The 26,573-nt window shown below is 44.3% G+C and overlaps 1 protein-coding gene and 1 non-coding gene across 2 annotated transcripts; both read left to right on the forward strand.

Moving 5' to 3' along the window:
- Nucleotides 1–2,380: 2,380 nt before the first annotated feature.
- On the forward strand, nt 2,381–2,544 carry LOC118586477. The gene has a single exon (XR_004945360.1). It is a non-coding gene; the product is annotated as a U1 spliceosomal RNA (small nuclear RNA).
- A 7,900-nt stretch (nt 2,545–10,444) lies between these two features.
- Adh5 (alcohol dehydrogenase 5 (class III), chi polypeptide) lies at nt 10,445–25,458 on the forward strand. Its single transcript, XM_036190583.1, has 9 exons — nt 10,445–10,544; nt 13,034–13,135; nt 14,853–14,994; nt 15,455–15,542; nt 19,921–20,140; nt 20,265–20,525; nt 22,957–23,092; nt 24,774–24,912; nt 25,206–25,458. The coding sequence occupies exons 1-9, from the start codon at nt 10,533–10,535 to the stop codon at nt 25,228–25,230; spliced, it is 1,125 nt and encodes a 374-aa protein (XP_036046476.1). The 5' UTR covers nt 10,445–10,532; the 3' UTR covers nt 25,231–25,458.
- Nucleotides 25,459–26,573: the final 1,115 nt, after the last annotated feature.

The raw sequence follows: 26,573 nt of genomic DNA on the forward strand, positions 1-26,573 counted from the left end.
AAAACACACCTTTCCACAAAATCAACAGCCTTGGGTTAAATTTCTAGCAGGCCAATTTGCCCCTCATGGCGGAAGCTAAGAAGCACAGCAGAGGGCCGGAAGGTGGTGGTGCATGCCTTTAATCCCAGCACTTGGGAGGCAGAGCCAGGCGGATCTTGTGAGTTCGAGGCCAGCCTGGTCTACCGAGCGAGATCCAAGAAAGGCACAAAGCTACACAGAGAAACCCTGTCTCGAAAAACCAAAAAAAAAAAAAAAAGAAGAAGAAGAAGAAAAAAAAAGAAGAAGAAGAAGAAGAAGAAGAAGAAGAAGAAGAAGAAGAAGAAGCAGCAGCAGCACAGCAGAGGATGCCCAGGGCCCTCGTCAGTGGAAAGGCCGGGACACTTTCCTTCCACTACATCCTCTAACACACTAGTGAATTCCGTCTGTATTTATGTGTCGTTCTGTTGCTCTCTCGCTACTGACAGATATTGGGCTCTGTAAAATACCCAAAATCTAAATTCTAAAGTGCTACTAAGCCAGCTTGTCCTCATTCCATAAAGCCAAGGACAGACCATTTCTGTCACTGAAGTTTCAAGGTCTGTTTTGGAAGGAAACTATAAACAAGACACTTAGTAATATAGAAGGAAAACTGCACCTCCTTCTCTTATTGCTGTTATCCCTCTTGCGAAGCTATTTCTTCAGGGCATACCATGACCACTGCTGTTCATAAAGCCAAGACCACTTGGTGACTTACAGACTACCTTGGCCTCATAGTCATGGCAACAAAATAAGCAAGACACTCCAGAGAGAGATAGGAGTGTATTAATTATACAGAGATGAGGGAGGTCACTAGACCCTTACCTGAGATTCCACCTGCCACTCCTTCCTGCCTCCCAGCCGCATGTGGTCCTGGGAGATGCTGAAGTACAGAGGAAGTGGAAGACTGACTTGTGTAGGACTCCATGATGCAGCTCTTCTGAGGTCATCATCTGTTCTACTTTGCTTCTGCGCTGCTATGACAAACTCCACGAACCCACTGCGGTGAGGTGGTGGTATTCCAGCTTATACTTCCAGAGAACAGTTCATAACTGAGAGAAGTCAGAACAGGAACTCCACATAGTAACTGAAGCAGAGACCATGGAAGAACATTGCTCATTGGCTTGACCCAGGGTCACGTTAACCTACCTTTCTTACACTGCCCAAGATCATCTGCCCAAAAGTAGCACTGCCCACAGTAGGATGGTTCCTCCTGTGTCGATTAACAATTAAGAAAATGTCACACAGGGGCTGGAGGGATGGTTCAGAGTTAAAGAGCATTTGCTGCTCTTACACAGGATCTAGGGCTGCTCTCTAGCCCCCATATCAGGAGACATAACTGCCTGCAAATTCAGTTCCAGAGAATGAGATGCTCTCTTCTGACTTCTGCAGGCTCCACTCACAGGATACACTTACATACATGCAGGCAAAAAGCTCATACTCATGAAACAAAAATAAATCTTTTAAAAAAGCAAACATCACACAGACATGCCTGAAATCCAGTCTGATAGAGGCATCTCCCCACCTGAGGCTCCCTATTCCCAAATATGCCAAGTTGACAACCAAGGTCAGCTATCACATTATCCCTACTGAGACGGGCTTTTCTGTGACACAGATGCCCTTGAGTCACCCATGTACCTGTAACAGACTCCTGAAAGTAACCCCAATAAACATATTATTCCATCACACTACCACTTGGGCTAACTCATTTTTCTTGGTCTGTTAATGCTCTATCTAAGGTAAATAGAAAGAAGTCTCTCTATATTGCCCAGGAAAGACATATGGAAATCCCTCTCTCCATTTCTGTCAATCAAAAAGCAATCAAAAGCAATCTACAGATTCAATGCAATCCCTATCAAAATTCCAACATAATTCTTCACAAATCTTGAAAGGACAATTCTCAGCTTCATATAGAAATAAAAAAAACAACAACAAAAACAAAACAAAACAGGAGAGCTAAAACAATGCTGAACAATAAAAGAATGAGTGGCAGTATCAACATTCCTGACTTCAAGTTGTACTATAAAACTATAGTAATAAAACAGCATGATGTTGGCATAAAAACAGACACCTTGACCAATGGTATTGAATTTATGACCCAGACATAAAACCACACACAGACACTGGATTTTTATAAAGAAGCTCTTTTTAGACAGCATCTTCAATACTTTGTCATGGTCAACTGAATGGCTGCATGTAGAAGAATCCAAATAGATCCATACTTATCACCCTGCACAAAACTCACCCCAAAGGTATCAAAGGCATCAACATAAAACCAGATACACTGCTCTAGTTATAATAGCTAAAACGGAAAACAACCTAGATGTCCCTCAACCAAGGAATGGATAAAGAAAATGTGAGAAAGATACTTATCTGGCAGGGGAGATACCATGATCATGAAGGTGGTTTTCCCAGGGCAAGGCTTATCCATTGCACTCCAGATGTGTTGACCCCTGCGATTTCCCCAAATGCAGGAAACTCGACTGCATAATTTATGGTAGTGGGGGACTATGTTTGCGCTCTCCCCCCCCCAAAAAAAGAGAGAGAGAAAAGAAAAAAAGAAAATGTGAGAGAACACTAGGAAGAAGAAAGGTGGAGGAACAGGGAATCACTAGCCAGACACAGAGAAAGCAGGAGATGAATCTGCCATAAAAGATACTACCGCCAGGCAGTGGTGGCACACGCCTGTAATCCCATCACTCAGGAGGCAGAGGCAGGTGGATCTCTGTGAGTTCGAGGCCAGCCTGGTCTACAAAGTGAGTTCTAGGAAAAGGTGCAAAGCTACACAGAGAAACCCTGTCTTGAAAAACCAAAAAAAAAAAAAAAAGATACTAACATGTGGTAAAATGTAGATAAGAATTATGGATTAATTTAATTTAAGTTGTTAAGTAACAAGCCTAAGCTATCGGCCAAGCACTTATAAATAATAAGTTTCTGTGTGGTTACTGGGGAGCTGGCAGTTCTGATGAAAAACTCTGCCTACATGGGTTTACACAATGGAGTATTACTCAGCTATTTAAAAAAAAAAATGACACCATGAAATTCAAAAGTAAATGGATGGAGCTAGAAAAAAAATAATCATGAGTCAAGTAACCCTGACCCAGACAGACAAACATGGCATGTATCTACTTGTATGTGGATGTTTGCTGTTAAACAATCCATGTATCCATAGAAGTTAGGTATAGAGCAAGGGGCTAGGGGAGAGAGGTAGAGCTCCCCAGGGAAGGGAAAACAGGATATTTATGGATGGATGGGGGCAGGAGGGACACATAAACTGGAAAGTCAAATGGGGAGTGGGAGGAGAGGGGGTGAGGGAGGAAATATGAGGAGGGACAGCTAAAACTAAGGATCATTTGAGGGGTTGTACAGAAACCCACTATGGTAGAACCTTCCTGAAATATATACATATATGAAGGTGATCTAAATGAAATTGAAAGAAGATGAAATTGCCAAATAATGGAAAAAATGGATTGCTGTGGATATCGCTCTGTATAAAGAAAATGCTGATTGGCCAGTAGCCAGGCAGGAAGTATAGGCAGGACAAGCAGAAAAGAGCATTCGGGGAAGTGGAAGGCTGAGGCAGAGAGAGCTGCCAGTTGCCTCCATGACAAGTGAGGTGTAAGGTACCGGTAAGCCACAAGCCACGTGGCAAAGTCTAGATTAATAGAAATGGGCTGAATATAAGAGTAAGAGCTAGACAATGGTAGGCCTGAGCTAATGGCCAAGCAGTTTAAATAATATAAGTGTCTGTGTGTTTATTTTATAAGTGGGCTGTTGGACTGACAGGGCTTGGCAGGGAGGGGAGCTGGAGAGAAAGTCTCCAGCTACAAATGGTGCCCAATGGCTCCAGTTTGCACCTTAAACCCAGTCTTCAGCTACAATGGATCCGCAACTGGACATCTCTCATCATCAAATGAAACTTTCAGTGCCAGGAATGAGCTATATCTAATCAAGTTGTTGGCAAAAGGAGCCCCATGGGAACCCCCAAATAACCCAGACTATTGTCAAGGCTATTGGTTGCTCTCCACAAATTGACAGTAAGGCCCCACTGCTGAAGACAGCACCTATACAACTTCATTGAACATGGAGAAATCAAGCTGGTGCCTTACCGAGGGCCGTAACCCTACTGACAAGTGTTCATGGCACTGGAAGGTACTCTGCATGCTCCCAAGGGAGAAAGGTAAACACCAATCCACCTACAAACACTTCGATCTACAATGACGACCTGCCTGCAAGGTCCAGTAGTGCAATAGGGCTCAAAGGCCGTGGGAGTAACCAGCCACTATCTGAGTGGATTTAGGGCCCACTCCATGAGATGGAATCCATCACCAACACTGCTTGGGTAGAAAAAATTTGAGACCAGATAGGCCAGGGAGCTAGGGGAAAACCAAATACTACTGTTCTGCTAAAGGAACATAGCCATACAGTGACTCTTAACAAGAGTATTTTATTTTCAAAAAGAGTGCCTTGCTCAGCCATCATTGGAGAAGCTTCCTACTGCAGTAGATGGGAATAAACAGAGACCCACAGCTGGGCTATGTGCAGAGAGTGAGAGACCTAAAACACTCACTCCAAAATGGGATGTCTCCATCAAAACCCTCCCTCAGGGCTCAAAGAACCCCAGAGAAGAAGAGGTTAAAAAAAAAAAAAAAAAGATTGTGAGAGCCAGATGGGATGGAGAACACAGAAGAAACAAGGCCTTCTAAACACAGTACTGAAGCACATTTGAACTCACAGAGACTGAGGCAGTATGCACAGTATCTGCACAGCTCTGGGCCAATGGGGTTCCAGCCCTGAGAGGGGAAATAGACCCAAGCCCCCAACCCTAACCCAGAAGTTATCCCCAATTTATAACTACTCACAAACGAAAAGTTAGTTCTCCCCAACAGAGTCTCACCGGGGACACAGTCGACTCTTAAGGGCAGGCCCCGTGCCCAGCAGATGGCAAACACTAAATGACTCATTAGCATCTCTGGAGGATATTTCGTGTTTTGTCCGAACTTTTTTTTAACCTTGCAGATCCTTTGAGTGTCTACTTTGGTGTCTGGTTTGTTTTTGTGGGATTCCTGTGTATAGAGACATTTGTATTCTCTGCAGCTGTGGGTTTCTAGTGCTTTTCATTGACTCGCTCCTGTTTTTATTTGCTTGGTCTTATTTCATTATTGTCTTCAGATGCCTATTTGCTTTCTAACCAGATACAGAAAGGGTGTGAATTCAGATGGGGGAGGAAGGATCTCAGATGAGTTGAGGGAGGGGAAACTGTAACTCAGAATATACTATATGGAAAAAAACAACTATTTTCAATAAGAGAAAAAAGTAAAGAAAAAGTGTTGGGGATTTAGCTCAGTGGTAGAGCGCTTGCCTAGCAAGCGCAAGGCCCAGGGTTCAAGCCTCAGCTCTAAGAAAAAAAAAAAAAAGTAAAGAAAAAAAATGCTTGATCTGATCATTCCAGCACACCTGCCATCTTCCAGGTCTGGTTCTGATGCTTGCCCTGTTCATTCAAACTGTGTTTGGCCCTTGGTGTGCCTTTTAATTTTGTCGTGAAGAGGCAGATATCATGTACTGGGCAAGAAGAATGACAGTATGTCAGTAAGCACAGTGGTGGTCATTATAAGGAACAAAGCGAAGAGAGCAGTCTACAGTTTTTAATCCTTTATTTTGTCTGAGTCTTTAGGTGAGCCCCAGAAGTTATTCTCTTTCCTTTTCTCCCATCTCCCTTCTCCCTCCCTGGTTGAGCAAAGGCAAAACCCATGCTGAATTAAGCACTGGTAAACTAAATTGGGGGCAAGCCTCCTTAAACAGAAATGTGTACATGTCCCTCTAGAGGAAATAGTAGGGAAACTCTCTCCCACCTTCTCTGAGAACTCATGGAGATAAAATTCAAAAGTATGAGAATACTTCCCTCCACTCCACATGGCGGCATCCTCCCTAGAGTTTACAAGTGTCAGACTAAAGCAAGAAACTTCCAACAGCATGTCAAACACACTTCAGTGTCTTATGCCAGTGCTGATTCTTGCAGTGATGGGATTCTAGTCTGATAAACTGTGATTCTCTATATTCCTTTCTCTAAATTGGAGCAGCAGGTCTCCCTGTGTGACTTCATTTCTCTAAGAACTGTTAATTCTTCAACTTGTTCAACTTTTTACCGGAATATAACTTCTAGTCTCCATGTGGAGGTTTGAATAAGAATGACCCTATAGACTCATATATTTGAATGTTTGGTCACCAGAGAACAGAACTGTTTGAAAAGATAAGATTAGGAGGTGTGGCCTTGTTGGAGAAAATGTGTCATAGGGAGTGGGCTATGCTTCAAAAGCCCTTGCCAGGCTCAGGCCTGTGCTCACTCCTGTGTACCCCCTTTCCTCCTCCTCCCTCTCTGCCTTCCTCCCTCCCTATCTCTCTCCTGGTAAATACAGCTATCAACTACTTCTCCAGCACCACACCTGCCAGCTGCCATGATGATAATAATAATGGACTAAATCTCTGAAACTGTAAGCAAGCCCCCAATGGAACGCTTTCTTTTTAAGAGTGGCCTTTGGTCACAGGGTTTCGTCAAGTCCAAGTGGATCAAAGACCTCAACATAAATCCAGTTACTCTGAACCTGATAGAAGAGAAAGTGGGAAGTAGCCTTGAACGCATTGGCACAGGAGACCACTTCCTATAACTCCAGCAGCACAGACACTGAGAGCAACAATCAATAAATGGGAGCTCCTGAAACTGAAAAGCTTCTCTAAGGCAAAGAACACGGTCAATAAGACAAGACAACAGCCTACAGAATGGGAAAAGACCTTCACCTTAAAATAATATTCTACAATACTAAAAAGGGCCCAGTCCTTACTTGGATGTGCTTCTGGATCGCTTTTCCACTGGCAAAATTAACCCCAACCCCCACCAACTGCAGACCATTAGCTGGGTTCTTCCTGATACTGGGGATGGACATATTATCTCCAATCTTACATCCCATGCAACCCCAGGCACTTACTTCCCCACATTCTCAATAGATCTCTGGGATCTTGCTGGGACACTGGTATGGATGGAAAGATCCTGTCTTATGACAACTGCTCCGCAGGTTATGACTGTCACAGACAACACCCAAAGGCTCGATTAAAAGCTACCAAATTCTATGTTTGTCCTGGACCGGCCACCTGCAACTGAGGAGGACCAGGACAATTCTATTGTGCCACTTGGGGATGTGAAAGTAGCACTTCCTGGGATACTAACAAGCCAGACCTTATTTCGGTCACTAGGAATTCCAATCTCCAACTTTGGGAAAAAAGACCTCCAAGCCTGTGCAGGGTCACCTAAAATGCAACCCCATTCTGATCTGGATCCATTACATCGGCCAGGAGACAAGCTAACTGGGCAACTGGAAAGATTTGGTGGCTAAGACTATGGTTCAATGGTTATGATGGTGTCTTATTCACCATTCAACAATTCATAGTCCCTTTACATCAGCCTCTCCCAGTTGGCCCAAATCCAGTTATAAATGCCTTGGCTACACCCACGGGACCACCCCTTTCCAGAACCACCCCTTTCTAGGCCAGTCAGCCCCCTTATAATATCACCCCTGCTATGGTACTCTCCCAGCTCCAGGGACCAATTAATCAAGCTTTTCCTCTCCTATTGGCTACATATGATTACCTAAATAATTCTCAGTCAAACTGGACCCAGACCTGTTGGTTATGTCTACACTCCTCTCCTCCTCACTATGAGGGCTTGGCAATCATTTCTTCATACAATGAAACTTCTCCCCTCACATCCTGCCCATGGGGAACACACCCCAAGCTTACATTAGTATCCGTCAGCAGGACTGGCCTTTGTATCCTGCATTCTAGGAGGCTTATCTGCCCCTCTGCAATTTCATCCACTTTATCACCAGGACTTCCATCATCTGTTACCTCAAGGTGCCTAAAGGCATCTGGTGGGCATGCTCCAGAGGTCTTACCCCATGTGTACACACCCAGACACTACAACACAACTCAGGATTTTGTGCCTCTTTCAGATTTTCCCTCAAGTTCTTTCTTTTTGGGTGAGATCATGAGAACCCACCTAACTACCTTCCCTACTCAACAACTGCAGTCTCGGCACTCCTGATTCTCACTTTGGTAGGTCTGGGGATAGTTGAGGTGACTGGAATAGGCACTACTGCTCTTGTGTTACAACATGAAAAAAGCAAAACCTTAGGTGCCCTGATCGATCAAGTTCTGGCTGAGTTAGAAAAATCTATTTCCCATCTAGAATCATCCCTCATTTCTTTACAGAAGTGTTACAGAGCCCCCAGGGTTAGACCTCCTCCTCTTACAACAGTGAGGACTATGCCTAGGACAACAGGTTGCTTCTACACTAATCACTCAGGGGTGATAAAAGAATCTGCCCATGGTGTGTAAAAGGTTACAGGACAGAGAAAACAAAGGAGGGACAGTTCTAACTGGAACAAAACCTTGTTCTCATGGTCCCCATGGGCCACCACCTTAACCACATTGGTAGGACCCCTATTGAGCCCATTGCTAACACTGATTTGAGGGCCATATAGAGTCAACAAGCTCCTCTGTATTATAAAAGAATGCACAGGAACAATTAAATTAATGGTCCTTCGCAGCCAATATAGGTCCCTGCCTACAAATAATATAGAACTCCATTAAGTTCAAAGATTTGACTTACGTTTCAACTCAAGGGAGGAATGAAGGCATCAGAACCAGCTGTTGTTGTTGTTGTTGTTGTTGTTGTTGTTGTTGTTGTTGAAGGGGCCAGTTTGCTAAGACCTGTGCCCCATATTACCCCACTATCCTATGTTGATTCATGTGTGACTTTCTGACTTCAACCAGACCTCAGGAAGTACGCTCAGTGCGGTGGCCAATCAGTGCCCTACCCCACCACAAGTAGGAACTGTTCTTGCTGTCTTCAATCAAATAGACCCCTGACATATCAACCAGTTGCTGACCAGATGTCATGAACCTATCATTCAATGACTCCAGTACCATTCAGGTGCTATACCCAATCACTTTAAGGAACACCTAACCACAGCTGGAATTCCACTATGTAAGCTTAAAAGGGACTGCCTCACTCTTCCCCAGGGTGGATGCCACTTTGGGTGGACCCCAGCATGCTGGTTTTTCTGTATCGAAGATAAAGCTGCTTTCTGCAATTGCATTATAGGGTGTCTTCTGGTCATTTGGGACAATTTAAGGACCCTACACTGTGATTCTCGGGTTTCTGGCTGGAACAAGTAGATGGACATTACTTCCCATCAACGGAGAAGTAGAGAAGAAAATACAGGATTAGTTTTAAATGAGTTGAGTTTTAAACACTATGAGATACCCTAGTACACACAGGTATCTAGTAGGTACTTTACACTTCAAGCTTGGAGTTTAGGAAAGCCACCTTGATTGGAGACAGAATTTTTTCTTTGTTGTATATAAGTTAAGAGCCAGAGTGTGAGCAGAGTGTGAGTTAGTGTGAAATGAGGCAAGGGCTTCAAACAGTATCATGGAGAACGTCAATCCTTAAGGTCTGTCTTCAGAGTTTCCTTCCTAGTTTCCTTCCTTCCTTCCTTCCTTCCATCGCCCCTGCCTTCCTTCCTTCCATCGCCCGCCCCTCCCTCCCTCCCTCCCTTCCTTCCTCCCTCCCTCCCTCCCTCCCTTCCTTCCTTCCTTCCTTCCTTGGTGTTGGGTCCCCTGGCGCTGGAATTACAGACAGTTGTGAGCTGCCATGTGGATGCTGGGAATTGAACCCGGGTCCTCTGGAGAACAGTCAGTGATCCCAGTCCCTCAACCATCTCTCCAGCCCAGTAGGTATATTTCAACAAAAACTCCCCAGCTACAAGTAGCATTTTAGAATTACATCAAGAATGCAGCACCCTCCGTCTCTACAGGTGGTCTGCTCTTGTTCTGCTCCCTTATTCCCTTCCTGCAAATTTTTCTGCCCATGTCCGATGGCCCCTGAAATCCCAGGAACACATCAGAAGCTGCTGGAACCGGAGCTGGGGCAGTTTGCTTCCAGGACGGCCCCTCTCTCGCCCTCTAGTGTTCCGAATTAACAGGAGTCTCACAGCGGGGGAGCAGCGTTGACGCAGCCCTTACCTAGAAGCGCCAAGTACGAGGAAGGGGAGAGGGGACCACACGGAAGCCGTGGCTTGTCCCTCACGTGCTTCAGTGGCATTCCAGTTTCCTCACGATATACTTCTCTCACTTCTAAGCCTTACCTACAACGACTGCACTAAAACTAGGCAGGGGAATTCCACGGAGATGCTCTGCAGCGACTCGGCCAGAACAGTCGGGAATAAAAAGTTTCACCGACTCTGGATAATATCCTAGCCCTCTGCAGGACAGCGCGGGAGCCAAGACTCAGGCCCCGCCCGTCCGGTGTTAGCCCCGCCTTCCCTTCTAGTCCCGCCCCTACGCACGCCGTCTCTGCATCAGAGCCCCGCCTCCCGCGCTCAGCCCCGCCCCTCACGCACGACCCGCCCATACCCGGGATCCGCTACACTTGTGGTCGTGCAGCTGACGAACTTGGAGACATGGCGAACCAGGTATTGAAACGCGCGACGGGTCCGAGCAGAGGAAGGGAGCGCCCGGGTGGCACGTTGCCGCCAGCCTCCGGAGGCGAGCGCAGCCGCAGCGAGGGCAGGGAGGCTTTGTTTCGGCCCTGCGCAAAGAGCAGCTTTGCTTTCTGCTCTGCTCGGCCGGAGCCGGGTGGGAAGAGGCCGGTACCCTTCCCACGGGATGGAGAAGCCTGCCCGGGTTGCAGTTGCAGGATGGCGGAGCTGGAGCACTGACCGTGCTCAAAACTACTAAGAAAAGTCAGGCTCTTCCTTCGGCCTTCGCTTGCCGTGTGCAGCACCGTGTACCTGTTTCTTTAAATCACGTTTTAGTGTTTATTGACTTTGAAGCCCATCTCCTGTAAACCCAGTGGCTTGCAACCTTTATTCTGTCAACATATTTCATAAGCATCAAGTGAAGTAACAAAACCCAACATTCCTCATTAGGCTTGCTTCTGTGGTAAGAAAGGGCTGTACTGGATGTAATCACTGTGGTAGCTTTGCTTTAGGTGCACGATATAAATTGCATATGGAAGTGGCCAGGCGGTGGTGGCGCACGCCGTTAGTCCCAGCACTCGGGAGGCAGAGGAAGGCGAATCTTTGTGAGTTGGAGGCCAGCCTGGTCTATGGAGCGAGATCCAGGAAAGGCGCAAAACTATACAGAGAAACCCTCTCTTGGGGGGAAAAAGAGGGGGGGGGGCTTAGCTCAGTGGTAGAGCGCTTGACCCTGGGTTCGATCCTCAGCTCCAAAAAAAAAAAAAATTGCATATGGAATTTTAAACTTTCCAGAAGCCACATTAAAAAGAACACATAAAATTAATTCTAATGGTATGTTTACCCAGTGTAATAGTCACAGCACTGTTTCAACATGTTATCAGTATTTTTAAATTGAGATACTTTCACTCTTTTAAGCTTTCAAAATTTTACATTTATAACCGATCTCAGTTCACACTGACATTTTTCTAGTGTTCAGTAGCCACACATGGCATATCCCTAATGCATTAGCTAACACAGAAGAGATGGTTATGGTATTTTTACATGTCTCCCATTTGGCTATTTCTTAGGGTCCTTTCCACTGCAGTTTTGCACTAAAGTGGTGTTTTATAAGCTGTCCCAAGGAAAAGAATATTAGGATGCATAGTAATAAACTTGTCAAACCTACTGACAAGTTCTGGATGAGATTTTGTTGTTATTGTTCTTAGCTTGGTTTGCCTTTTGTTGTGTTGGGGATTGAATCCAGGGCCTGTGCATTCGAGGCAAGTTGCTTTACCATTGAGCTATATCCCTAACTTGGGACCTGTATTCTTTATTTTTTTTCCTCTTTTTCTTTTCTTTTGACAAAGTCTCACTATATGGCTCATGCTGGGCCAGAACCTTCTGTATGTGGGCCTCAGACTCACAGAGATCTGCCTGCCTCTCCCTCCCCAGTGCTGAGATTAAAGGTATGCACCTCCACACGCAGCAGGACCTGTATCTTAGTCTGTTCTTCTTTATACATCGTACAATATCATGATTATGTCAATTAAATGCTTTTTTAAATACATTTTTTAATGTGTGTCTGTGTGTGTTTATGTGCACCACATGCATGCAGAAGCTTGTGGAAGTCAGAAAATGGTACAGGTCCTCTGGCACTGGAGTTACAGGTAAGTGTGAACATGTAGCTACTGAACACTGAACCCACCTAGAGACCTCTGCAAAAGCAGCAAGCCATCTCTTTAGCCTTTCAAATATATATGTGCCTGCGTGTGTGCGTGTGTGTGGTGGAGGTGGTGCGTGGCGCGCACTCGAATGTTGTTGTGTGGTGGTGGTGGAGGAGGAGGAGGAGGATTTTCCAGGGAGGGTTTGAGATGGGATCTTTCTATGTGGCCTTGACTGTCCTACAACTTGAAATGTATACTAGGCTGGCCTCGAACTCAGAGATCCACCTGCCTCTAAGTGCTGGGACTAAAGGTTTGCATCACCACCCCTGGCCCTTCAAATATATATTTTTAAGTATATTATTTATATGAAACCTAGCAAACAATTCACCATTTCACTCAGAGGTGTACATTTTTCTGTGAATGTGTTGTTCACTTTATTTAGGTTTGCGTGTATCTGAATTTGTAGTGTGTGTGAGTGTGTGTATGCATGTTCACATGTGAGCATGTGGAGTGCTAAAGCTGACATCAGGAGTCCTCGTCAGTCACTCTCCACCATATGTATTTAATCAGGGTCTTTCACTTGAACCCAGAGCTCGCCAGTACGGCTAGTCTAGCCAGCCAGCCAGCTTGCTCTGAGGATCCCCTCTCTACCATCTGAGCGCTAGAATTACAGACAGGCCACGACATCCAAGTGTGCTGCGGAGCTGAGCTCCTCCACATGCTCGCACATCTCCCCAGCCCTGGCACACTCTACATTAGCATTCATCGTTATCTGACTCAACCGTGAAGTAATTATTAGTTTAGGAGGATAAACTGTTTACTCCCTGTCCCCCACTTCAGGTGATCAGATGCAAGGCTGCAGTCGCCTGGGAGGCAGGAAAACCGCTCTCCATAGAGGAAATAGAAGTAGCACCTCCAAAGGCTCATGAAGTCCGAATTAAGGTAAGGTTACAGCAAGGCACTGTGGGGAAAAGCTTACAGTTAGGTCTCCTGATAGAGAAGTGGACTGAGGGCCACAGAGGATTAACCCAAAGGGTGGTGTTGAGGAGAAGGCATTGGAAGCCTTCCAGCTGCAGAATCAGCCTCTCCATCATTTTGTATTTGCTCTCGAGCTGAGAAGCCAAACCTCTGGATTAGTGGACTACCACGATACGACTTTTATGGTTGGGTTTAAGGTGGCTTTATATGATCCTCTCCTTCTGATCTCATAACTCACAGGGTGGTGTATTGGAGTCGAAGAATAGACTCGGTCTTCAGTTTTGCTTCCAGAAAACTGGAAAAAGAGTTCTTGATTGATGAGAGCAATAAACAAATGAAATTCCCTTGCCTAAAGAGCTTTAAAAGGCCCTGCCTCTGGTGGACAAGGCCAAGGTTCAGTGGATTCATGAGTCCCCTGCTTCTTACCCTCTGCTGTGGCGAAGAAGTTACCCCTAGAGAGAGGCAGAAGACAGCATTCTGGAGAGACCTTTGATTCTTTGACAGTTATAAAACTTTGTTTTACCCTCTGCTCTGTACTTGTTTTCAGGGGGAAAAGTTAATGTTTTAAAGTCATAACCATTACATGCGTTTTGTTCCTTAGCATTCTGAAACAGTGTTGCTCTTCAAGGAAAAGAGTCACTGGTCTCTTGTATCATCATGACACTGCCAGACACACTGTGCACACTAGCCTGTGTCCCAAGGCTCACAAGTATCTGATGGAGAAGCACAAAACCTAATGCTTTTCAAGGCCCTTTTCAACCAAGATCTAAGAATCTGAAACCTTATACTTTGTGTATTTCTGTTCATGTTCAGAAGTTAAGCTGATTGGGCCTCTGCCAGTAAAGAAGACAGTTTGTCCTAAACTGAGATGGGTAATGTGGACACAGTGACAGCTTTCATCCCCAGGAAATTGGTGGCTTACAGCAAAGAATGAGTACATAGGACAGAAGCAGAAAAGTATAAATACAAACAAGATTTTTGCCTTTAATTGCTTTTTTTCTTTAATGTTTATGTTTATGTGCCTCTGTGAGTTTATATGTGCCAAGTGCCTGTAGAAGTTTCAGGAGACCAGAGGGTGTTGGAGCCCAGAGGAGTTGCAGGTAGTTGTGATCTGCCTGATGTGGTTGCTGAAAACCAAAAACCAGATCATCTGTAAGAGCAGCAAGCACTCTTAATCACTGAGCCATCTTTCCAACCCCAAGATACAATTATTAGAAGTCAGAGAAGTCCAATGAAAGGCTTGTTTGGGTAGGAATTGTGTATGTCAGCAAAAAGCTCCATTCCACTAAAAGCTCTGAGTTTTGGCAGAGACCAGGCAGACAGGCACCTCTCAGAAACAATGTCTTCTTAGGCATCACATTCCCCCAAGTTAGGAAGCCAGCAGTAAGATGGCCCTAGCTGTTCTGATCCTCTTTACTGAAGGCACAGTGCTGGTAAAGCCACCAGCTTTACCTCTGCTGCTCACATACACCAAAAAGAAAATAACTATGCCACACCTCCTTGCATATTAACACACCTCCATTCTCATTACTGCCAAGAAGTCTGCCAGGTCTAAGAATTGTAAACATGCTCATTTTAGAGAAGTAAAGTTATTAAAGAAGTGAATCTAAAAATCTGCAAAATGTGATATCTCTAGCTACATGTGCATACTTGGATGCTTTTTCTCTTAACATCCTGGTAGATCATTGCCACTGCCGTTTGCCACACTGATGCCTATACCCTGAGCGGAGCTGATCCTGAGGGGTGTTTCCCAGTGATCTTGGGACATGAAGGTGCTGGAATTGTGGAAAGTGTTGGTGAAGGGGTTACTAAGGTGAAGGCAGGTAAGGAAAGCATTTAATTCACTCATAATGATTTTGGCTTGTTTCCATGAGGACATTACTGTCTGAATAACTATACAGCTATTTATTTATGAGCAGGTCATCACCTAAAAAGTTGTCACAGTTAATTTCTTCCTCTTTGATTTTTCAAGCAGCTTTTCATTTGAAACTCTTTTAAGTACATTACCATAAAGCAATTTTGGCAAAGTTAAGCATGAATTTTTAGAGATGCATCAATGATTTGGTGTTTTTGAAATGTACCGTCCTCTTTATCCTCCAGCTATTTAGAGTTCCATTAAGATCAAAAACTTGGAAACGTACCTTTTGTGCATGGCTGGCAGGCGTCTGGACCACGCTCCTTAGATAGTGTTTCTTGAGGTTGTTGACGGAAGTGAGAGGATTGCTGTGTTCACTCAGAACCAGCTGCGCCATTCAGGATAACAACCTCACATCTGTTTTCCAGGTGACACTGTCATCCCCCTTTACATCCCACAGTGTGGAGAATGCAAGTTTTGTCTGAATCCTAAAACAAACCTTTGCCAGAAGATAAGGTTAGTATCTTTTTTTAAATATATATAGCTCGGGTTGGGGATTTAGCTCAGTGGTAGAGCGCTTGCCTAGCAAGCTCAAGGCCCTGGGTTCGATCCTCAGCTCAAATATATATATTGAGCTCTTTTTAAAAAAATCTAATGTGCATGCGTGTACTATGTGTATGTCTGTTGCACATGCAGGGGCCACAGCAGGACATCAGAGAGGTTCATGCCCCACCTTCATCATCTTCCTCCCTGTTGTATGACAAAACTTTTTTCTTGGGAAGGTGTAACACATATGTCTACCCCACCACAGACCAAAGTACAGATGCTACCCAAGTCCAGCCTGGTGAAATGAACCATGAGTTTTATTGGGGGTTATTTATAGGAATGGGGGTGAGGGTTACTTATAGGAGCAGAAATACTCAAAGACAGCTGCATCACCAAAGCCCACCCTAGCCTGTGTGACAACTCACAAAAGCCGGGAACGTGGGGCACACTGCACAGCCTGCAGGCAGCCCAACAAGTGACAGAGTGTCCTTTCGAAGTGCCTGCGCTGGTATAAACCTCTTTAGGATGCTGCTCTGGTCTGAGAGTCTTCTTTGCAGCTTGGCTCTCTTGTCTGAAGGAGACTCTTAGCTTTTATTGCTTATTCTGGCAAGAAGGGGCCTGGTGAATCCGGCCAGCTTCAGGGGCTTCCTGAAGCTCTTCTGAGTTGTTTGCCTTTCTGTTGAAGGAGCTTCCTTGTAGAATGTCATGTTTCAATTTCAGAGGGAACTATTACACAACTTCCCCACCCCATTCCTTTGAGAAAGGGTCTCCATTTCAGCAGTGCTGCCTGGCCAGCAGCTCCTGGGGTGGCCTGACTCCATGCTTCCTCTCCCCCGCCCCCAGCACTAGGGTTACCAGCATATGAGGTCATGCCTTGTGTCGTACATGGATTCCTCACTTTGAACTCAGATCTTCATGTTTATTCAGTAAGTGCTTTTAACTGCTGAGCCATCTCCCCAGCCCTCCTTTAACATCGTCTTATAAAAGAGATCTTATTAACAGTAAGTATGGTGCTAGAGAGGGCTCAGTGGTCAAAAGAGCACTTATTGTACAAGATGCTCTTCCAGAAGACCCAGGTTTGATTCCTGACACCCACATGGTGGCTCACAGCCATCTGTCACTCCAGTTCCAGGAAACTGACACCCTCTTCTGGCCTCAGGGTACCAGGCACACACATGGTGCACATACATACATACATGCATACAAAAGACCCATACACACAAGAAAAATAATAGATCACAGCAAGTAATTGTGTAGTGATTTATATAGTACTTTTTATGTGAGTCACATAATTCTGTCTTTAAAGAGGCCTCACGGTCAGCGTTACTAAGCATTTTTCAGAGATGAGAAAATCAAGGCCTAGCAATCTCCAAGTTTGCCCAGTGTCACCAGGCATTAAGATATAAAACAGGAGCTTGTTACCTGGCGTGGTGGCCCACAACTGTAATCTCAACACTCAGGAAATGAAGGCAGGAGAGTCACAGTCCAGACTACAGATGTCTGGCCTTGTTTCAAAGAGCCAAAGAAGGGTGGTGGGAGAGGGGAGTCAGAGTTTCCTGAATACATTCTCTTCCTGTAACTAACACCCACCTAAATTTGCAAGGAAAGACATGATTTTTAAAGTGAAATGAAGTCTTTTTTATGAGCTGTTTTATTGCCCATTAAATCAATGTAATAAAAATTACCACAGAAGGGTTGTATGAAGCCTACAGGAGATAAGAAGCCCCTTGACACAGAAAGGGCAATTCTGTGGTGAGGTGTGGCTTGCCACTTGAGGACCCTTGGAGACCATTTAGATCTTGTTTGTTGCCCCTTTTTTTTTAACTGAGGTAGACCATACTCAGTGCAGTACTCATGGTACTCAAACTGGAAATGTGCAGCCCAGTGAATGTTTACACGGATACCTACCTGCTGGGTAGACCCTTCTCCCAGGTACAGGTAGAGATCTCTGCTAGCACCCCTCTGTGCTCCTCATGTCCCTTCCAGACCAATACCTGATTCCTGCAGATGTCACCACTGTCCTGGTAGCTTTCCCTGTAGGACTTTGTGTAGTTGGATCACAAGGCATGTGCTGGCAGGTTTCTTCCATGTGTGTGTGCATGTCTGCTTTTGTGTTGTTCTGTCATACTCCACTCCAAATGCCAGTGTTTGGTCACTAGGTCATACTAAAGGGAGCTGTTAAAATAGTGCCTCATTCTTACCATTTTTTTGTTGGTTATGTATGCTACTTTCTCAAGGTGGATTTGATTGGCTAAGTTGTGAGAAGTACATACACAGCTTTCCAATGTGAATGGAAGAGTTTATACTCCTACAACAATGTGTAGAAGACCTGTTTTCTCCTCATTTGTGTATTTACTCGTGTATAAATTTCAAAATATTTATCTGAGTGTATATCAGGCTATTGTGTGTATTAGAAATGGCAAATGTTGGGGCTGAGAAGATGGCTCAGTTGGGAAAATTTAGATCCCTAGAAACCACATTGGAGCCAGCTGCAGCAGCCCAAGAGTGTAATCCCACACGTCCCTAGGGAGATGGAAGGAGACAGGACAGTTGGAAGATGAGCTAGCTAACTGACACAGTAGCAAAGAGACCCTGCCTCAGACAGGGTGGAGGGACTAAGAGTAACACCTTCAGGTTGTCCTCTGACCTACACACACACACACACACACACACACACACACACACACACACACACACGTGAACCCTCACACCATTGGACACAGTGTTAATGCTTTTCATGCCACACATTCAGATTTTTGTAGCAATACTCAACAAGGAAGAGGCTGCTGCTTCTCCACACTGCAGTGAGGCTCCAGAAGCAACACTTCATCAAGTGCTGAGGGCCATCAGCATCTGACTAGGCCCGTGCTCCTAAACAAATGCTAGTTCCCCATCTCTTGTGAGGTAAATGAGTTTAGGGAGTTGTCTTGGGGGCATTTTGCTTGTTTGTTTTTCCCCTTAGTGTAACATGAATCTTAAAAGGTCTTATTAATAAATATAAACCCAGGGCCAGGTATTAGGGTGAACAATGGAAGACCAGAGAGACAGAACACAAACCACAGCTAACCTCACCACACCAATTGCTCAGCTGATTCTGTTTCCTCAAACTGGAGCCTCTGAGTCCTCACCTGAATGAATCTAAATGCTGCTAGAAGCCTAAAAGCTTAACCAGGCTCTAGTTCCTGGTCCTCAAGCCTTATGTACCTTTCTGCTTCCTGCCATCACTTCCTGGGATTAAAGGCGTGTGTCACCATGACTGGCTGTTTCCAGTGTGGCTTTGAACTCAGAGATCCAGATGGATTTCTGCCTCTGGAATGCTAGGATTAAAGATGTGTGTGCCACCACTTTCTGGCCTCTGTATCTAGTGGCTGTTCTGTTCTCTGACCCCAGATAAGTTTATTAAAGTGTACAATATATTGGGGAACACAATACCACCACGCCCTAGTGATAATTAACCACAGTCAAAGAGAAAGGCCAGGCATAGTGGTGCACAGGTTTAATCTCCGTACTCAAGAGGTAGAGGCAGGTGGATCTTTGAGTTTGAGGCCATCCTGGTCTACATATCACCCTGAAGGCCAACCAGGGCTACATAGTGAAGCCCTGTCTCAAAAAGAGGTGGGGTAGAATTCAAATCCTTGAGAAATATTACCCTGTTGAAGCTCCATGGAGGTGCCTTTTTTTTTTTTTACAAAACAAGTTGGATAATTGTTTAGAATCTCATCTTGTATAAATTCTAGTTTGGGCTTCATCATTTATGAAGCCTTATTTGCTTGTAAGTTTTTATGGAATTTTAAAATAATGTCACAGAAGTTGAGCCTGTAAAAATCAGGTCAGTTCTGATAACACAACTTAACTGAGATAGGACATAGGTGGATATAATGTTTATGGTATGCAAATCCCAGGATACCAAAGCTGGGTAAGATCACACACAGTCTTTGTAAGTTTATCTAGTAAGGTTTTATTGGTATGTGGAAAGTTGTTAATGAATACATTAGAGGGGCGGTCCTCAACCTGTGGGTAACGACCCCTTTGGGGGTCAAATGACCCTTTCATAGTGGTCACACATCAGATATCTCAAATATTAGATATTTACATTACGAGTCATAATAGTAACAAAATTACGATTTTGAAGTAGTAGCAAAATAATTTTAGGATTGGGGGCCACCACAGCATTAAAGGGTTACAGCGTTAGGAAGGTGAGACCACTGCATTAAAAGTTAGGAGGTTTTGTCATGGTATAGTTTTCTGAGTATTTGCTGGTATTATTTTTAAACTCACTTTCTTTTCTAGAGAGTTAAGGAAATGAGTCTACCCTTCCATTTTCCTCATCCTTTTTCTTCTTCTCTAGAGTCACTCAGGGGAAAGGACTAATGCCAGATGGCACTAGCAGATTTACCTGCAAAGGAAAGTCTGTTTTTCATTTCATGGGAACCAGCACATTTTCTGAGTACACAGTTGTGGCTGACATCTCCATTGCTAAAATTGACCCTGCAGCTCCTTTGGATAAAGTCTGCCTTCTGGGTTGTGGCATCTCAACCGGCTATGGTGCTGCTGTGAACACGGCCAAGGTGAGAGACTGGCCTGGGCTTCAGCTTCTGCCTTAGTTCAGTCCGTGAGACAGCTCTGGAGCAGCAGCTGTCCTGGGGGGCTGTGACTCTTGGCCCGCTGCTTACAGACTGTCTTTGATGATAGGTGGAGCCTGGTTCTACCTGTGCCGTCTTTGGCCTGGGAGGAGTTGGATTGGCAGTGATCATGGGCTGTAAAGTGGCTGGTGCATCCCGGATCATTGGCATCGACATCAATAAAGATAAATTTGCAAAGGCCAAAGAATTTGGAGCCTCTGAATGTATTAACCCCCAAGATTTCACTAAACCCATCCAGGAGGTACTCGTTGAGATGACAGATGGGGGAGTGGACTACTCCTTTGAGTGTATTGGCAATGTGAAGGTCATGGTGAGTATGTGTATCTCCACTCTTTTATAATACTTTTTTAAAATTCAGTTTCCTTAAGGTTAAAAGTTTTGTTTTGGAAGGAGCAGCTTTGATAGGAATTAATTCTAAAGAAAGCAAAGGATGGTAATAGCTTCTCAACTACATAGAACTATTTGAGTGGGAGTGATAAAAGGGGTCAGGGAAAGATGAACAAAACAGACGTAGGTAACATTATAACATTAAATAGTGAGTGTCTTACAGTTACTTTTGACAGCTGCTTGCACTAAAATCTTGAATTTAAAAAAAATTTTTTTTAAGATTTATGTGTATGAATGTTTTGCCTGTGTGTATGTATGTGCACTACACGTGTGCCTGGTGCCCACAAAGTCAGAAGTCATTGGACCCTCAAGAACTGGAGTTAGGAATGGTTGTGAGCCACCTTGTGGGTGCTGGGATCTGAAACCTGGTCCTCTGTACCACTGAGCTATCTCTCCAGCACTACAATCTTTAATTTTGAGTTGGGGTTTACTTTTATTTTTAAACTGATGACTAAAAGCATAAAACTTGCACGTTGGTGGATTACCAGGTAATGATCAATCCTTTGTGCACTGTTTACACTTGCCTAAATGGGGGAAACTTTTCAGATTGTCTAGCTTTGTCAAGTATGAATAGCAGCTGCAGACACTTGGGGTGTGCCACGGCAAACATGCGGCTGCTCCGTTCTTGTCTGGGCCAGAGTCCCCCAGCTGATCCATTTCATCATTCTCTTCCTTTCTCTGAGGAAGTCTTTCTGGCACAGTTTATGAGAAGACGTCATTCTTAGAAAGCTTAGCTTTAACTTGATGATGAGGCCTTTCCATATGGTGTTAGCATGTTTCATGGTGTGTTGGCATGTCTTCATTCAGCTCACCTTCTGTCTCCTCAGTGGCTGACAGTCTGACTTGGATGAGGTGATGAGTGTGACTTGGTTGTGAAGACTAGGTATTAGCTTTTGGAAGCTGTGTTGGTGGTACACATAAAAGGTCTTCTCATCAAATAAAAAGTGAAAACAACATGGTCCCTCTAATCTAACAGTATCCCCTGGCTCCAGTCCTAGACCTTGGTCTCCTTCACCAGACAGTGTTATCTTCTAGCCATAGTTCATTTTCAAGATGAACTTGTAGAATCTGCCCTTGAACCACCTCTCCTCCATTTCAGCTCAGTCTGTCTTTGGCACCGAGCTGTCCCCGTGGCCCGGCACCCCGTGCACACAGACTGAGTTTGCTGAGCCCTTTCCCTGTCCTAGCTGTTGAGTACTGGTTTGCATCTCAGGGCCTGGGCACTTGAGGTCACTCTCAACAGCTCCTTCTCATTGTCACGGACGCTTGCAGAGCCGCTTTCTTTTGGACCTTCTCCAAGGATACTGAGAGCTGATGTCCATTTCCATCTCTTTTCTCTCTCTTTCCTCCTCCTCCTCCAGAAACCATCGTCCATGTTGGAGCCACAGTCCCCACCATCCCCAATTACCTGCTCTTCTCCCTGGTCGGTAATTCCCTGCTGTTGGAATCAGACTCTCAGAGGCTTGAGAAATCTGTTTAAGCCCTTCTCCCTCATTTGGATTCCCTTCTGGCCTTTTTTAGTTCTTCCTAGGTAGCATTGGGTTTGACCACCCCACCCCCACCCCCAAGAAAAAAACAATCACAGTAAGTGGTTTCCTTACCCACTTTCTACAGCTAATGAGAAAGCTAAAGCCAGAAGGGTGGACAGCTCAGACAGCTCCTGCTCCTCCATTCCTGGAGAATTCTAGAAAGTTCCTTTGTAACCTTCCTGATTACCGTCATTCTCCCTGGAGTGTGGTGATGTGTTGTGGTTTTGAGTCTCAGTAGTAACTAGTGATGTTGACCATTTTTTCACGTATCTGTTTGCCTCTGTGTCTGCCTTGGAGAAATGTCTTTTTACATCCCTTGCCCAGGTTATTTAGCCCTTTGTTGTTGGATTTTTAAGGGTTTCTTGTAATTTTACAAATGATCTGTGTGCAGTCTGGTGTTTTCTGCCGTGCAGAAGTCTTTATTTGCTCAATCTGTTTCTGCTTTCACTTCCTATGTTGTTTGAAATCTTACCTAAAAAATGTTCCCTGTTCCAGTGTCTGTAAATATTTCCCTTATGTTTTCTTCTAGTACTTTGAAAATCTCAGGTCTTAAATTTAAGTCCATTTGCGGTTGGGTTTTTTTTATAACTTATAAGAGAGAAGCAGTCTAGATTCATTCATTTTCATTGTGGATATAGGATATAAAATTTAAAGAGAAAGAAACTAGAAACTGGAAACTTGCTCCGTTTAATATTCAGGTTGATTTTTAAAGACACTGGTAAAAAGTGTAGGGATTTGTTGTGTCATCCTTCCTCCGCTGGAAGTTTCTGGGGAAGAGGGGATTCTCAGTGCAGTTCATGTGATGGTCTTATCCTGTGTTTGCAGAGAGCAGCCCTTGAGGCAGCCCACAAAGGCTGGGGGGTCAGTGTGGTGGTTGGTGTAGCTGCTGCTGGTGAAGAAATCGCCACTCGTCCATTCCAGCTGGTGACAGGCCGCACGTGGAAAGGCACTGCCTTTGGAGGTAATACGGGGATAAGTAGATTTTCTCTGCTCTGTTTCCATTGGTGTAAGTTAAATCCCAGACCCATTCTCTTGTATGAACACAAATTCTCTATCATGAATTGTTTGTGGGAGACTTGAAAGGAAGGCTTTCAGGATCAGTGTTAGCTGCTGGTGCTCGGGAGGCATTTGGCTTCCGAAGTAAATGAACTAAACGATACACGCTTGTGAAAGAAGGGCAAGAGCAAGGTACAGAGGCGCAGCCTTTAATCCCAGCACTTAGGAAGCAGAGGCAAGAGCAAGGTACAGAGAGGCACAGCCTTTAATCCCAGCACTTAGGAGGCAGAGGCAGGTGCAAGGCCAGCCTGGTGTACAGGGTGAGTCCCAGGACAGCCAGAGCTACACAGTGAGGCCTTGTCTCAAAAAAAAGTCAAGAAAAGAAACAAGAGAATAGAGAGCAAGAATTATTGAGCAAGAAGTTGGAAGCAGGCTGGGTAAACTACCCGGGGTTTCTTGTGTGGATCTAGTTGTCATTTTTACCCCTTCCTTAGAGAATGCAGCCATCACTGGGTGTGATCAGACTCCTTTCTGAACACTGGTTTCTGTAGTAACCAATACTGAGTCCTAAACTAAAACATCGACAAAACTCAAAGCTATCAAACTGCTCTTTCCCCTGGTGTAATTGTCGTTTCGTCGTTTGGCAGTACCTAACTAGGGTAAAGATTGGGGAGAGTCTTTTGGGGTGCTCAGCTGGGGAGAAGAAACCAAAACATGTCTCACAACTATTGTGAATGAATGACCTCCATAGTTCTTACAGGCTTTCAAAAACTAAACAACCAAACCTATCCTACCATCCTTATTGGGTGGAAAATAGACCAGACATTTTGAATGATCTGTTGAAGAGAATGTGTCAAGGTCCCAGAGCTTGTATTAAACCAACGTTTCTGAAACCCACAATAAAAGCCTTGGAAAGTAAATGCTAAAATGAGGGCATGACCAGAATTTTCTTCTTTATGATTTTACTGTTTACCTTAGGAGACGTCAGTCTGACTAAATGATTTCTAGTATCTTGGAACTGTTTAACTGGCACATGCTCCTGGGGTCACCGTATTCCAGGAGTTGGATTTGAAAGGGCCTCTGAAGCCAGAGTTACACATACTAGCTAGGCAAGTGCTCTCCAGCAGAATTATAAGCTGGCTGTTTGTTTGTTTTTGAGGCAGAGACGATCCTTCCTGCCTCAGCCTCCACTGTAACTGACTTTTCAGGTCTGTGTCATCAGGCCCAGTGTTTAGTAGCCCTATTACAGGAAATGAGCAATTAACTCTAAGTGTGTCCCTTTCCGCAGCTAAGGATGTGTCTAATTCTTGCTCCACTTCCCACCAGCTGTAGGATGTTTCATTTCCCCTTGAATCCCACTTGCCCTCTTGACTGTCTCAGTGTCGCCCAGGAAGGAACATGACTGATTAGGCACACCGTAGAAACTTGTTGCACGAATTTATCCTTACAAGGGGCTGGAGAGGTGGCGCAGCAGTTAAGAGCACTGGCTGCTCTTCCAAAGGACCTGGGCTCAATTCCCAGCACCCACATGGGAGCCCACAACTCCAGTTCCAGAGGATCTGATACCCTCACATCAAGTGTACATAAAATAAAGTTAACAAATTATTTTTTTAAAAATTTATCCTTAAAAATGTGATTTCTTTTAGGCTGGAAGAGTGTAGAGAGTGTCCCAAAGCTGGTGTATGAATATATGTCCAAAAAGATAAAAGTTGACGAATTTGTGACTGACAATCTGCCCTTCGACCAAATTAACAAAGCCTTCGACCTGCTGCACTCGGGGAAAAGGTGAGCTTTCAATTCAGCTGTATAATACAGAATTAGTAATGACCTGATACTTAAAGAGGGAGGGAGGATCAAAACAGAATTATCAGTGGTGTGAAAATTCCCCATTCAGGGCTCAGAGAGAGAAAGTGCCTGCTGCCAAGCCTGATGGCTCCAGTTCAATCCCCAGGACCCACATGGTAGAAGAGAACTGCCCTCCACACATGCCAGCATGCATCCATACACATAAATACACATGGAATAAATAAATGTAATTTTTTTAGTTCATCTTTCATTCTTCTTGCTCTGTCTCACAGCATTCGAACTGTTCTAAAGGTGTAAGTTCAGAAGAGAGCACTGTACATCCTGTACTTTTTCCTGTGATCAGAAGAACAGACTGACAGATCTGCAAGCCTTTTAGACTTCAGAAACTACTAATCATGGCTCTAATCAAGGACAAGGCAAATAATCACAAGTCAGTTTTTTTAACTCTTCACATAAATAATTGTTGCTCATCAAGAAACATTTTAACATAATAAAAATGCTTTCTGCATTTGTGTATAAGTTGCACATCTTGTTGTCTCTCTGCCCAGTATGGTGTCTAGAAACAGTGTTGACCCAAAAGAAAGGCTGATTTTTAATTCATCCACATGGGTTTAGTTAACAAGCCAAGATCAGAGTATTTGTCAGCAAATGCCTTTTAGAAATGTATACTACAAAGCATTCAATAAACTTTGTTAAGTTTTATTAAGGCAAATATTTTGATAATAAATGAGTAATACTGTCTTAACAACAACCAGGTGGCAAGTGAACTCAGCTCTGCCCACTCCGTAGGGCTTCTTTTGGTAGAATTTTGAGAACAAACAGTGCAGTTAACTGGACCCTGACAGTTACATGTATGAGGTAAATATTGCAAATAAAGGCATGCAGAAAGCTCACAGGATTACCTCCCGCTTAAACGTATACTCAACTGGTCCCAACAGCCCAAAATGAAGCCATGCTGTGATTACTGCAGAACAGTACAGGAGCATGACTTCATGTCTTCTCACTCAGGGCTCATATACTGACTTGTTTAACAGAGCCTGAATTTACTGACCTACCCAGCTACTGATGATGCAAATTTACTTCACAGTCACATTGTCATGTAAGATGTTGCTAAGCTGTGATGTCAGTGCACAGAGGTGTAATTTGTCCCCCTCGCCACAGTTCAAGTCAGATCCCTAGTATCTTGGTCATTGCTTCTCTGAAAACAGCATCTTTGCCTTATTAGTTATCGGGAGTTGGGTGGGGAAGGTGGAACAAGTAGGTTTACCAAGTAAAAGCTTTACCCATTGCTGTAAGCCGCAGAAATATGAAGTAGGAATTCAGCTGATAGTGGCAAAGCTATTACCTGGAAGAATCAAGAACTTTTCCAGAGGGAAGCCAAAACTCAGAGTATCGGTGATACTGGTTTTTTAATATATTAACTGTGTCTTGCAGTGAATTTCTTGTGTGCTATTATTGTAGCTTTCCCATTTGATTATTTTCCCAAGAACTTCTAACAGTGTGACTGATCATTTACACAACTTCCCATATACTATTGGGGTATTTTGAACAACATTCCCCAGCAGTGTTTATTTATTAGCAAACATCTGGCCATGGCTATTCTCCGGACAAAAGTATTTCATCTTAGATACCTCTCCTAC

This window comes from Onychomys torridus, chromosome 6 (genome assembly GCF_903995425.1).
Source record: "Onychomys torridus chromosome 6, mOncTor1.1, whole genome shotgun sequence".
Lineage (NCBI taxonomy): Eukaryota > Metazoa > Chordata > Mammalia > Rodentia > Cricetidae > Onychomys > Onychomys torridus.